The 13739-nt window shown below is 44.3% G+C and overlaps 2 protein-coding genes across 4 annotated transcripts in view; one reads left to right on the forward strand and one right to left on the reverse strand.

Annotated features, from left to right (window-relative positions):
• XPC (XPC complex subunit, DNA damage recognition and repair factor) overlaps positions 1-8556 on the reverse strand; it is a 31797-nt gene extending 23241 nt beyond the window's left edge. The window contains exons 1-2 of one of the 2 annotated variants that reach the window (XM_059075148.2): positions 8266-8556; positions 1239-1434 (exon numbers count right to left, since the gene is read on the reverse strand). In XM_059075148.2, coding sequence (XP_058931131.1) covers positions 1239-1434; positions 8266-8413 — 344 coding nt within the window. In that variant the 5' untranslated portion in view covers positions 8414-8556. The remainder of the gene's footprint in view (positions 1-1238; positions 1435-8265) is intronic. The other variant, XM_059075147.2, reaches the window with a different exon arrangement.
• LSM3 (LSM3 homolog, U6 small nuclear RNA and mRNA degradation associated) overlaps positions 8554-13739 on the forward strand; it is a 166532-nt gene continuing 161346 nt past the window's right edge. Inside the window, exons 1-3 of one of the 2 annotated variants that reach the window (XM_067043360.1) lie at positions 8554-8758; positions 10967-11077; positions 13518-13613. In XM_067043360.1, coding sequence (XP_066899461.1) covers positions 8738-8758; positions 10967-11077; positions 13518-13613 — 228 coding nt within the window. In that variant the 5' untranslated portion in view covers positions 8554-8737. The remainder of the gene's footprint in view (positions 8759-10966; positions 11078-13517; positions 13614-13739) is intronic. The other variant, XM_059075153.2, reaches the window with a different exon arrangement.

A 13739-nucleotide genomic window follows, 5' to 3' on the forward strand; every position in this document is an offset into this window, starting at 1 on the left:
TTTTCGCACAGACATTTAAAATAAGCAGCCTCAGACTTCAGCTCTGAAGAGATAAGCGCTCCCTCGTTAGCCTGCCACTTCCTCTCAACACCACAGCTCCAAAAATGTCCCCTCAGAGTAAAACGGGCACAAGTGGCAGCTCTTAACTGAGAGGGAAAGGGGGACCAGAGCTTTCCCTGGCAACAGCCTGGCCTGTTTGTGAATTTCTCTGCAGAAAGAATTGAGCAAGTGGGGAGAGGCAACTGGGAAGCAGTAGGCTCGGGGGCGTTCGTAGGAAAAGTCTTGGGAAAAGAAGGGAGGGACGGCGGTGGGAAATCCACAGGCTTCCCCGTGCTCCTTCCTACAGCTGCCCTGTCCTGGCTGACTTTCTGAGCCAGGGCTGGAGGTGGCTGGAAAAGCGGGCACTCAGAGTGAGGGTTTATTTCTGAAACAAAGAAGACACGACCGCCTCTCCGTTTGTCCTCTTCCTCCCCCCTCCCCGACTTCCCTAGGAGGCAGACGATCAAGTGTTGATTGTCCACCACATATTAGTATGTTCATTCACTGTCAAAGGCCCCGCCCTAGACACCACGGGGCATACAAAAACGAACGAGTGTGGGTCCAGCCGTCTGAGAGCTCGCACTGGTGTGTGGCACAGACTCAAGTAAGTAACCCAAGGCGGGTAAGTTACACTCTTAAGAGCTGCAGCAAGAAGTCCGAGGAGGAAGAGGGGGAGGAGGAATCAATTAAGACTGTGGAGCGGATGACTTCTGCTCTGCATCTTGAAGGCGGACGAAAGCGTTCCAGGCAGAAGGAAGGGCGTGAGCACGTCTCGAGAGAAGGAGGGAAGTCCAGCCGGGCAGGAGCGGCGCGTACCCGAGGAGAGCAGGGCAGGGCACGGCCAGAAGGCCAGGGAAATGCCTCGTGTATGAAATGTCTTTGGGTGGTGTAAAGAGCACTGGACCAGGAGTCAGAAGACCTAGGTCTCATCCTGGTTTGGGCCACCATCTAGCTGTGTAACCAAGAGTAAATCACTTTCTGAAAGCCGTCGTCCTCATCTGAAAAGTCTGGGAGGTAAACTACACAACTGCCAAGACTCTTTCCAGCTCTTACGAGCGGTCTGAGCTCTCCCTAGAAGAGTTTCAAGATCCCACCTTTTCCACGGATCCCAGTGACAAGCAAAAAGAGCAGGTTTCCTTAGTCACACCTCCCTGACGGGAACAATCCAGACCTGGTCACGAGGTTTTCGGCCGTCTCACCTGACATCTTCCCCATCACTGAGGCCTTCATCCTTAATAACCTCAGGGGTTTCGGATTGAACAGTCACTTTGGCCGCTTTCTTTCTTGCTGGACCATCTGCTGGGCCCCCGGAATCACCGTAGCCTCTCTTCCTCTTTCCTCGTGAAACTTTTGAGAGAAGGCTCTTCCTTAGAGGTTTCTCATCTTCGAAGACATCTAGATGACCACACAGAACATGAGATAAGGGACAACAGGAAAGGTGGAGACACTGTAGCTTCATGGGCAGGGTCATGAGAAGTCCGCTCTGGTAACCTCCCTCTAAACCTCCGTCACCATCCCATGTTTGGTCAGCAACCAGCTTTCAGCCTCTTCCCACCTCCAGCTGGTCTACACTCTACCTTTATCAGCACTGTATTCTACTCCTCCCAAGGCTACAGACACACCACCACATGACTCATACAACCGAAACTGCAAACCTTAAATTTCAGCTAGTATCCAGCAAGGAAAATGCATCAATCCATTAATTAATACCTTGCTTATTTACTGCCTGCCAAGACTAATTATTTATTTTAGGGATAATCCACTCCTATTAAGTGCAATGTTTCAAGTTTATAAACATGTCCAAGTTTCCAGTTTTTCCACAACCGATTTCTCCTAATCTAAGTTTCTGTCATCTTTCAGACCCAAACACTACTCAAAACACATACATTACGAAATCTTTCTAGTCTTACCTCAGAAGCACTCTCAGCAAACTTAGGGTGGGAATGAGTCAGCAGTAACTCAAAAATAACTTTATTTTCTCAAAATAATTGTTGCTCCTTTTTTTTGTTAAACGGAAATATAAAAAATGCATAAACTGTTGGTTTTAGTTCAACTAGGGTATCTAAAAGTATGGTCTCCTTATTAACATATTATCTGGTATATATATTTATAATATGTATTAACATGACAAGGAAATCTTTTCTATTCTACTATAAATATATTCACGCAAATTATCTTGAATCTGAAATAAATCATCTTCTTTTGCTGCTGCACAACTCTGCTTCAATTAACTGTGGAAAACAAAAGTACCCTAGCCTTTCCTGAGGTTCCAAAAGGAGCTGCAATATTAACCTAAAATACCAAAGTAATTCATTCCTTTCATCTATGGTTTGTCCTGCTGACTCTCTGGATAGGTATTTATATTCCCCAAGAATACAATTTTGCATGGGGGAAAAAGACTCTCCCTTTTGATCTAAATAAAATCATAACTTAATTTTAATAAATTTCACCTTACAGCAGCATTTGTTTTAATGCTGGTTAAAATCACTGATTCAGTTCTGTTTCTTTAAAATGTTTTATAAAAGAAGAAATTTATGCATTCCCAGGTTTTAAACATTTTAATGGGAACAAAATATTTCAAAATTAGTTATTTATAATCTGGAAACAGATTTCTTATTTCAAGGCCAGAATCTGTTTAACAGTTTATTTATGACTTGACAGTTTGGTAGGGCACCCTTAAAATCAGGATTTCTAGACCTTACAGTGGTTTTTAGCCCTTTGTTAATAAGCCAAGATGTTAAATACTTCACTTTACTAATCTAAAGATGCAGGTGGGAGGTTGCTCCAGAAGCACTTTCTTCCTCACCAAAATCACTTGGTTGGCTAAAAGGCACAGCTGTGTATTTTTGTGCTTTGAAGAGAGAGGTCGAGGAGTTAAAAGTGAGAACAAGGGAAACAAACTGCGAATCAAAAAACTGTTCATGGCATCATTATTCATAATATCCAAAAATTTAAAAATCTGAACATCTATCCATTAGATAAGCATCAATTACAGTACAGTCACACAATGATATATAATTCAGTCATCTTTTAAGATGAAGGAAAATGATATATGATAAAATGGTAAGAATGCAAAATTATTTTAATAGGATACTTTCTACTACACACAAAAAAATACACAGACTAGATGGAAATACACTATTATTTAGTGGTGGCTGTTTCTGGATGGTAGACATACAGATGACATTTTTTTCTTTATTCTTTGCTGGGGTTTTTTTTGGTTTTGGTGCCACAGTATCAAGAGGCTATTATCCAGATATTTCACGCAAATGGAAACAAAAAGATAGCTGGGGTAGCAAGACTTGTATCAGATAAGATAGACTATAAAACAAAGTCTATAATAAAGACAAAGGACATTATATAATGATAAAGAGGTCAATACAAGAAGATATCATTCATAAACATATATGAACCTAACATAGGAGCACCTGAATATATACAGCAAATATTAACAGAAATAAAGGGAGAAATTGACAGCAGTACTATAGTGGGGGACCTTAACACCCCCACTTACATCAATGGACAGATCGTTCAGACAGAAGATCAAAAAGGAAAAAGTGACCCAGCGACTTCCCAGGTGGCGCAATGGTTAAGAATCTGCCTGCCAATGCAGGGGACACAGGTTTGAGCCCTGGTCCGGGAAGATCCCACATGCCACAGAGCAACTAAGCCCGTGTGCCACAACTACTGAGCCTGCGCTCTAGAGCCTGCGAGCCACAACTACTGAAGCCCGCACGCCTAGAGCCCGTGCTCCGCAACAAGAGAAGCCACTGTGATGATAAGCCCACACACTGCAATGAAGAGTAGCCCCCCGCTCGCCACAACTAGAGAAAGCCCGCGCGTAGCAACGAAGACTCAACACAGCCATAAATAAATAAATAAATGGGGAAAAAACCGAAACAGTGACCTTAAATGACACATTAGACCAGATGGACTTAATAGATATCTGCAGGACATTCTGTCCAAAAACAGAAGAATACACATTCTTTTCAAGTGCATGTGGAACATTTTCCAGGACAGATCACATGCTAGCTAGCCCCCAAACAAGTCCCAACAAATTCAAGAAGACTGAAAATGTATCAAGCATCTTTTCCAATGACAACAGTATGAAACTAGAAATCAGTTACAGGAAGAAAAAAGAAAAAAACACAAACACATGGAGACTAAACAAGATGCTACTAAAAAACAAAAACAACAAAAAAAAGTGGATGAATCATGAAATCAAAGAGGAAATCAGAAAATACCTTAAGACAGAGAAAATAAAAACACAATTTTACAAAATCTACAGGATGCAGGAAAAGCAGTTCTGACGGGGAAGCTTACAGCAATACAGGCCCACCTCAAGAAACAGGAAAAAATCTCAAACAACCTAACCTACCATCTAAAGGAATTAGAAATATTGCTCAGCCATAGAAAGAATGCAATTTTGCCATTCGCAACAACATGGAGGGTATCATGCTTGGTGAAATAAGACAGAGAAAGACAAATACTGTGTTTTCCCTTATATGTGGAATCTAAAAAATAAAACAAATGAACAAATATAACAAAACAGAAACAGACTCAGATACAGAGAACAAAGCTACCAGTGGGGAAAGGGGTGGGGGGAGAGGCAAGATAGGGGAAGAGGATTAAGAGGTACAAAGGACTAGGTATAAAATCAGTAAGTTACAAGGATGCAATGTATAGCACAGGGAATATAGCCAATATTTTATAATAACTTTACATGGAGTAAAGTCCAATATCAAATATCAGACCACTGTTGTACATCTGAACTAATATTGTAAGTCAACTATAATTTAAAAAAAAAAAGGGGGTCATTTTCCAGGACTCTCCAAGATCTAGAGCTGTCTACTACAGTCAGCCCTCCGTATCCCCCTGGTTCTGAATCCACAGATTCAACCAACCTCGGATTGAACTTTGGTTGAATCTGCAGATGTGGAACCCGAGGATACGGAGGGCTGACCGTACTACACTGTTACGTAAAGGATTTGAGCATCCGCACATCTCAGTATACACGGAGGTTCTAAAACCAGTTCTCTGCAGATACCGAGGGACAACTGTCTAACCAGCCTCCTTGACCTTAACCAAGTTATTTCAGCAGGGCATAAATTAACCACTGAGGCCTGCTTGGCCAGCCACTGATTTACTAAAAAAAAACACCTGCTTAGAACTGCCAGCAGCACCTCATAGCACTACGGATAAAATACAAACTCCTTAGTTTGGTCTGCAACCTAAGGGTCCTACTCACGTCTCTCACCTCAATTCCAAAACATTCCCTCCTATGGGTCTTTAACCTTACGAATTCCTCTGCCCAGAGCTCTCTTCCCCCACAACGTCCTACAAAAGGCTCCTTCGTTACAGTCAGTAAGTGGCTGAAAGTGCCACGTCTTCACACAGGAGTTCCTGGACCACGGATTCTAACAGCCGCTTCTTCCCTGTCCCCATGGCGGCTTTATTACAGCAACCTGTTCTTCCCTCTTCACAGCTCTTATCACCATGTGAATTTATTTTTTAACTTACCTACGCTTCCCCAAAGATTACAGGCATCGTGAGAGCAGCAACCTTGCCTCTCCTGTTCACTGCTATAATTCCAGTGCCTAGCACACGGCCTGAAAATAGCAAGTGCTCAGTAAGGATCTGTTGAAGGAGTTAATGAACTACATTGATGAAGGATTTAACTGGAGAAACCCGAGGTGCCCTAATGGAAACAAAGATACAATGTGGAAGACTCTTTTCTTTGTCCCCAGCTGTTGAAAGCAGCCAAGTGTCACCTTCACGTGCACGCGCTGAGGTTCTGGTAAAAGCCACACTATGGTGCTGTTAGACAGTACACTGGGGTCACCGAATCGGTGGCACCTGCGGCCAGAACCACAACCAAATTGCTCCTCTGCCCAACCACATCAAAGCTGGTAACTCTTCCAGGAAGCTACCTTGGAAACTTACTGCAGCTCCATTGGCTCGCAGAGCACGCGTGAAGCTTAAGTGCATCCTTGCCTACGTGCAGGCTGAATTGATACGAGCTAGCCCAGCTGATGACCTCACCTGGACCACGCCAGGAGCCTTACGGGATGAAAATTCACAGCCACCCAGCAGGTTAGAATTAAGTTTCACAGACGAGGTCCAGAGAGGCTAAATTATTTGCCTCTCAAATATAACCCAAGCACATATAACTACTAAATGTTGGAGCTATACCAACCTGGTGCCAAGGTGAAGTGTTTAGCTGGGAGGAATGCTACCCGGGCTGGTGGCATTTCCAATACCTTTGGATTTCAAAAACAATTTTTAATTGCCACGTATTCAGAATACATTCCCTCTACTAGAATGACAGCCCCTTTTCACAACCGTTTGCTGAAATATTACCTATTCTTCAAGTTGCAGACCAAACATAACTTCTTCAGAGAGCATTTCCCAATCTCTCCTGATTATTCCTTCAGAAGTCAGAAAGCCTTATACCTTCTCCCATGAAATCACACGCTGTCTTGGATATTTTTTTGGTAAATGTGAACACTACCCTACTCTAATCTCCAAGAAACCTCTATCTCCCACGTCACCTAGCTCGTGTGCAGCAGACATTAGGTACTCAAAAAATGTTATAGGAATGAGTCAACGAATCAAATGGAACTTGTAGTATTAACTGTGAGGTAAATCACCTTTTAAGAAATGGTTACCATTTGACGATTTCCTGATGGATGATGGCCTTAAAATATGTACAGAATCACAGAATTACTGACTCTATGTCACTCACAGGAGCCCTTGCTGGTGACCTAGGCTCATCGTCTACCCAGTTACATCAGGTACCACAGAAATCCATTCTACAGCATGCATTATGCAATTATTTATAATATTTATTGAGCACTTACTATACACAGAGAAGGGGGGGAGGACGAGATAGGATACAGCAAAAAAATAAGACATGTTTTCATAAGGTTAAATTCTGGTAAGACAGGTCAGAAAGGAAGCAAATAAATTAACAAGATCATTACAGATGTGACATAGGCTGTCAGAGCCTCTCTCACCAGGGGTACCTGGAAGAGACCACCTTAGGAAGGATACTCGAGGAGTGCCTGCGTTGAGACCTGGAGGAACAGAAGTGAGCCACGGCAAAAGCCACGGAAGGACATTCTAGGGAGAAGGAACATTAAAGGCAAAGGCTCAGGAGAAAAATAACAGCGTATCTGAGGAACCAAACGGAGGCCAACAAGGAGGGTTTCTGGCAAAGAAGAAAGTGGTAGCAGACAACAGAAGAAGCAGGAGGCAAATCATGCAGGATCTTGCACGCCATGGTGAGGAATCTGGATTTTATGACAAGAGCAATGGGAAGCCACAGAGGATCTGAAGTAGGAGCATGGCAAGATCTGATTTTTTTTTTAAGATCACTTGCGCCGCTGCATGGAGAACTCTCGCCGTGGTGAGGGATTGAAAGGAAGTAAGGAGGCCAGTGAAGAGGTAACTGCAGTGGCTCACCTGAAAAGTGAGGGTTGCTTGGGCAGGGGGTGTGGCCACGGGAATAAAGACAAGTGGAGAGACTGGAGATATGGTTCTGAGGTTGAACTAACAGGACCTGCTGAAGGACTGGAGGTGTGCGTGTAAGGAAGAGGAGGGGTCTGCTTTAACAAGTGAAGCGATCAACTACTGAGAAGGGGAAAAGTGGGGAAGGGGCAGGTTTAACTGGGGAAAATCAAGAGTTTTGCTTTGCCCAGGGCAAGCATAAGAAGCCCATTCGATATGCACGTGAAGAAGTCAGGTGGGATCCGAAGCTTGGGGCTCTGAGGTGAGATTTGGCTGAAGGTATTATTCAGGAGATGAACACACTCCAGCACTCTAAGTCCTCCTGGTCCGTTCGTCTTGTGGGGACACAAAACAACCGCAGTGCCTCTTGCCTATTCACGCTCTGCATCTACCAGGAGGCCGGACTTGATCCTGCGGGTGACGCGGAGCAGGAAGAAGCTGAGCAGGGGAGCTCGCGGTCCCGCCGGGCTCCGCGGAACCGCTCAGGGCGCATCGCTCCCGGCACGGAGGGAAAAGGCGCAGCGACGTCGGGGAGGCCCGGGGCAGCCGCGTGCCACCTGCCTCCCGCGGTCACCGGAACGCCGTCTCGCTGGCCCAGGTGGGCGCGGGGCTGCCTCGCCCGCAACTGCAGGAGGCCGGCCTCGCCCTCCCCCACCCGCCCTGCCTCCCGCCCTCCTCCAGCCTCTCCCCCTAAGCCCGACTCGGCCTCGCTCTCACCCGCCTCCTTCTCCTCGCGCCTGGCTTTGCTCTCGCTCTTGGCCGTCTGGCCGCGTGACTCACGTCCCCGCGGCTCCCTGCTCGCGGCCATCTGGCCGCTCGACTCGCGTCCCCGCGGCTCCCGGCCCGCCGTGCGCTTCCGAGCCATCTTTGCCTGGGCAGGACTGGCCTGACGTTTGACGCACCGCGCCGCCACGGGACACTGCCCGCGCACTGGCTCCGCCCCTAGGCGGGGCGAGGCGCGGCCTCTCTCTCTCACTCAGACACCAGGTACCCAATTCCCCCCGCCCCAACGTCGACGCCCCTGATAAAGCTCCGCCCCAGCCCCAAAGGACCAATGCTAACTGCAGGAAGCAAGAAGCAGCACAACCGATTTTTTCTACTTCCGGTGCATTGCGTCTTCGCCTTTCCAGAGACCGGAGGGGGTTCTCGTGCTCTCGCGAGAGGCGGGAAAGAGCGCAGGGTTTGAAAGATGGCGGACGACGTGGATCAGGTGAGTGTTACCTGAAGAACTCGTTTCGGAGCGGCTTCCTCACGCCCAGGCCTGGTTCTGCCCCACTTTGCCTGTCAGGGTTGCTTTCCCCAAGCTCACGGCGAGGTGGCCAATCACGCCGCCTCGTTCTGGGTCTTCACGGCCTTACTCTGCCTCTCGGTTAACCGCGCCTCGTCCCAATTTTGCCTCAGGCCCTGAGATTTTTTTTCAGTTCCAAGTCCCCTGGAAACTAGTTATTGCTCACTCTCGTCACTTCCTTTCTCTTGAGTGTCACCTTTTTCTGTAGGGTAGGGAATAATTATCCTTGCCTGCCTCACGGACCTGTCGGGATTCTGATAAAAAGCCTGATAATACAGTTGAGTTGTTACCGTTCCTGAGCGCAGCAGTTGTTGCACAGTCAACAAACACCTAGTGAGCGTCGTCTTTGTGTGGTTGGAGACCGTTCTGAGCACCAGGGACACTGGCATTGACGTACGTGGTCCCTGGTCCCACTTGAAGTTTATATTCGGGGAAGGACGGGTAAAAAGTAAACATAAGTGTGCGCGATATACGGGGCCGTGATGCGGTGTGAAGGCAACAAGCAAGGAACTGGTAATTCAGAATAACGGATGGTCCCGCAGGCTTTCTCACCCGCTCTCCTTTCTTTCCAAAATGCTCTTCCTCAGATATCTTTGTGGATCAGGTTACAGCTTGTTCAGCTTTCTGCTGAAATCTCACCTCCTCAAAGAGGACTTCTCTGGCCACGTGCATCAAACGGCACTCTCCCAGTCTGCTTTATTTTTCTTCATAGCATGTTATTGGTTCATATTAAGTATGTGCTTCTTTGTTTAATGCCTGTATCTCCCAGCTGGAATGTGAGTTCCTTAAGAGCAAAAGTTTTGTTCACTGTTCTGTCCTCGGGGTTTGGAACGGTGCTGGAAACACTCAACAGATATTTACTGAGTGAATGAATCGAATGATCAGGGCTCCGCTTTGAAAAGTCAGCGTTTAAAACTACGGGATGAAAAGGGTGGACAGTGGGTAGTAGGGCTCAGTCATGTATCTATCCTTACAGTGTTGTGGTTACTTATTTATATGCCTCTCCCCACTAGAATGAACCCCTTGAGGGCAGGGACTGACTTCTGTATCATTGTCATCTAGTATTTGGTTAGCTGGTCCTTAACAAACACCTTTGGAACTGGGGATGGGGACTAGGTGAGTCAGTATTTTTTCTTCCTTTTTTTCCCCCCTTTTACTCTGTGTTAGGGCTGTAGAGCCTGTAACATTCAGTCACCTTCCTCCACCGGCCTTATGTACTTCCTGAAGCAGCTCTCCTTGAAAAATCTTATCAACTCTTCTGGCTTCAAGCATCCCTTCCATATGGACCCCGGTCATCCTTGCCCTGATCTCTTTGAGACTTGTTTCCAACAGTTCTTTAATAGTAATAAAAAGAACCATTTATAAGTACTTTTCTGTTTGCCAGATACTATTTCAAATACATCAAATACTTCAGTTAAATACATTAGCTCTAATCCTCCCAAGAATTACGAGGGGAAGATCGTGGCTTCCTCATTTCGTAAACAAGGAAACTGAGAATTAGAGATGGCATGATTTTTTAATCCCAATTCATAAGTGTCAGAGTCAGGGATTGAACCCACACTGCCTGACTCCAAAGCCAGTGCTCTCAACCAGTATTCTATACTGCCTGCTAAATATATTCTTCTTACTGACCAAATGGCACCCTCAACTCAACTTACCCTGTACTGAATTCATAAGCCTCCCTCAAACTTTCATCTGCTTAGCATTATGACTAGTATGTGGTAGTCATTTAATGTAAGTTCTTCAAATTACTAAATGCTATTTGAGGTAAAGCTGAAGTCTCTGAGAGAGTGACTCCCTACACACTGAAATGGGGTCAGACAGTTTGCATTTTGAAGGAACAGAGTGCCGTCATGGTTATTTTGTCATATAATTCCTTTCTGTGTACGTATGTTTCAGCCCTCATTTATCTAGCACTTACTCTGTGTCAGGCACTGTTCTATGCCTTCAAATATGTCATTTAAGCCTCACAACAACAGTTGTTAGGTAGGCAGGGTCGTTATACACGTTTTGCAGATTCGGAGACTGAGGCATAGGGGGGTTAAGTAATTTGCGCACCGTCATGCAGGGCACCGATGGTTCAGACACTTCACTCTAGTACTGTATTACTAAGCCTCTTTCTTTTATCAGCAACAAACTACCAACACTGTAGAAGAGCCTCTGGATCTCATCAGGCTCAGTCTGGATGAACGAATCTATGTGAAAATGAGAAATGACAGAGAGCTTCGAGGCAGGTTACATGTGAGTAAATTTACTAAGTCACCTTGAAATCAGATTATTTCCTTGTGGTTGCTCCCTCCTCCCACCCCTTTGAAATGTAAAAACTGTCCACTCTGGAAGAGTGTTTGAATGTAGACCAGGAGGAGGTGCAAAGCCAGCCGTATTTCCAAAAGCCAAAAGCAACTGTGTTTTATTCATATAGTTAATATTTATTTCTCTTAACGGAAATGGTGTGTTTATTAAAGAGTATTTTCATTTCTTTCATTTTTTCCTGTGTTTATTTGTAAATAACATTTATTTGTCCTCCATTCTCATTTAAGTGTTCTTTAAATTACTGACATATATATATAAATTTGTGTTTTATTGTGAAAAATTTTACACAGCACAAACATACATAGAGTAAAAGGGGAAATGCCGTTTCTTCTTTTGAGTCTATAGTCTTTCAGGTCTTTTCTGTATATTTACACATATATACAAGAATGTGTGTGTATATATTTGCACTATATACACCACCTCTAAAAAACAAATAAATGGGATCTTGCTATACATTTTGGGGACACCTTTTTCACTTAATTATTCTTGGAAATTATTGATCATGAGTGCATATAAAGCTCCTTTATTTTTAAAAATGATTATGTAGAATTCTGTATATGGTAGCCGTGATATTAAGATTGTTTTCCATTTCTTACTACTGTAAGATTTTTATACATCGACCTGTGTGTATATCTGCAAATATTTCTATGGGATTGGTCCCTTGAGTTGGTCCCATTTATTCATAGAGAGTATACTGAAGGTTTTGCCTCTTCTTGATAACTTGTTACTTTCCTGAGTAAGTTGTTTTTTATTACTACCATTCTACCCTAAAGTGATTAAAAATAGCTACTTTTTATTGAGCATTAATTATATGCCAGGTAGTGTTACTCTAAGTGTTTTGCATGTAGTATCTTATTTAATCTCTATAACAACAACTCTATGAGGGTAGATACTCATGATCCCGTTTTATGTTTGAAGAAGCTCAGGCTCAGAAAGATGAAGTTACTCTGCTTAAGGTGACACAGCCAGTAAAAAGAGGGCCAGACTAGGAACCTAGGCAGTCTGACTTCAGCCCGCTCTTAAGCACTCTGAGTCTACCTAACATGAAACCTAAAGGGAGAGAACCTCCTGTACTTGCAAAGGAAGTGGGGACCTAGTAGCCTTAAATTACACAAAGGAAGAGGAACCCGGGGTAATGGAATAGTGGCAACTTCACAGAGAAAAATAGAATTGAACTTAATCACACGGGTCAGTGGCAAGTAGACAGACACCGCAGGACAGACGTGTTGCCTTCACTCTTGGAGGCCTCTTCAGTTCCCTGCCTACACGCAGTTGCCTCTGTACTGAATGACCCCCAGCGTTTTGTTTTCTGTCCCTCATCTGTAGATCTTTGCCCCCGTTTGTTGCTTTGCCTAGCAGTTCCCCGTGTTGCTAATCGGCTATTTTTATTTTGATGTGAGCTGGTGAACCATTTAACACTTGACTCTCGAAGTAAGCATAAGTGGGTTCTAAACAAGCCACTCCCTCCCTCCCACCCCCTGGAGCCTCACCTTTTAGTAAAATGCATGAGTCTTGGAGCTTGGATTGAGGACATCCCCGAGTGTCTGAGTTGCAGTATTTGTTGATTGAGCCCACAGGTGCCAAAAAGCTAGTTCTGGTGAGGCTATGATGTGCAGGTGTTGCTCTACTTACTTTACTTTGTGGTGTTTAGTTTAGGACAGGGCGTGTTGAGTGACAGGGTCTTGTGCTTTTAGGAGACGGCATTGCCGTCATCTTAGCAGTTAAAAAATTTTTTTTCCTTTACTGTATCTTTCTTGTCACACTATTACAGATGGAATTGAGAAAAGTATACTGAAAGATATATGAAGTGGCTTTTTTTCATAATTAAATATTATAAATATTTATGTGACTGTCTTAGATAACAAATAGGGTGGGCACTTTAAAAATAATTTCAAGGGCTTCCCTGGTGGCGCAGTGGTTGAGAGTCCGCCTGCCGATGCAGGGGACACGGGTTCGTGTCTCGGTCCGGGAAGATCCCACATGCCAAGGAGAGGCTGGACCCGTGAGCCACGGCCGCTGAGCCTGCGCGTCCGGAGCCTGTGCTCCGCAACGGGAGAGGCCACAACAGTGAGAGACCCGCGTACTGCAAAAAAAAAAAAAAAAAAAAAAATTAATTTCAAATTACTTTGAGTAATTCATTTTTGACCATAACAGTTTTATATTTGTATCAGGTCAATTAAGTTATCATTGGAGATGATTGGCAGAGAAACAGTATATTAGCGCAGCAGGATTATTTTTTATGTGCATGTAAAAGTTTGTGTAAGTATTATGTGTTACTTGTAATCGAGTGATATGCGTATTATGAGCCCTGTTTATTATTTCCTAATTTGCTTATTACATTTCTTGGTCCCTCACCTTCCCACTTCAGGCTTATGATCAGCATTTAAATATGATATTGGGAGATGTGGAAGAAACTGTGACAACTATAGAAATTGATGAAGAAACATATGAAGAGATATATAAAGTAAGTCATGCAGTTCCATTCATCGCTTTTAAAATGTCAGTTGTTCTCAGAATCCAACAGTTATTTATGGAAAGCCTCTCGTGTTTTGATACCTATTCATGGACTCAGTAGAGTGTAGCAATTAAA

This window comes from Kogia breviceps, chromosome 10 (assembly GCF_026419965.1).
Source record: "Kogia breviceps isolate mKogBre1 chromosome 10, mKogBre1 haplotype 1, whole genome shotgun sequence".
Taxonomy (NCBI): Eukaryota; Metazoa; Chordata; class Mammalia; order Artiodactyla; family Physeteridae; genus Kogia; species Kogia breviceps.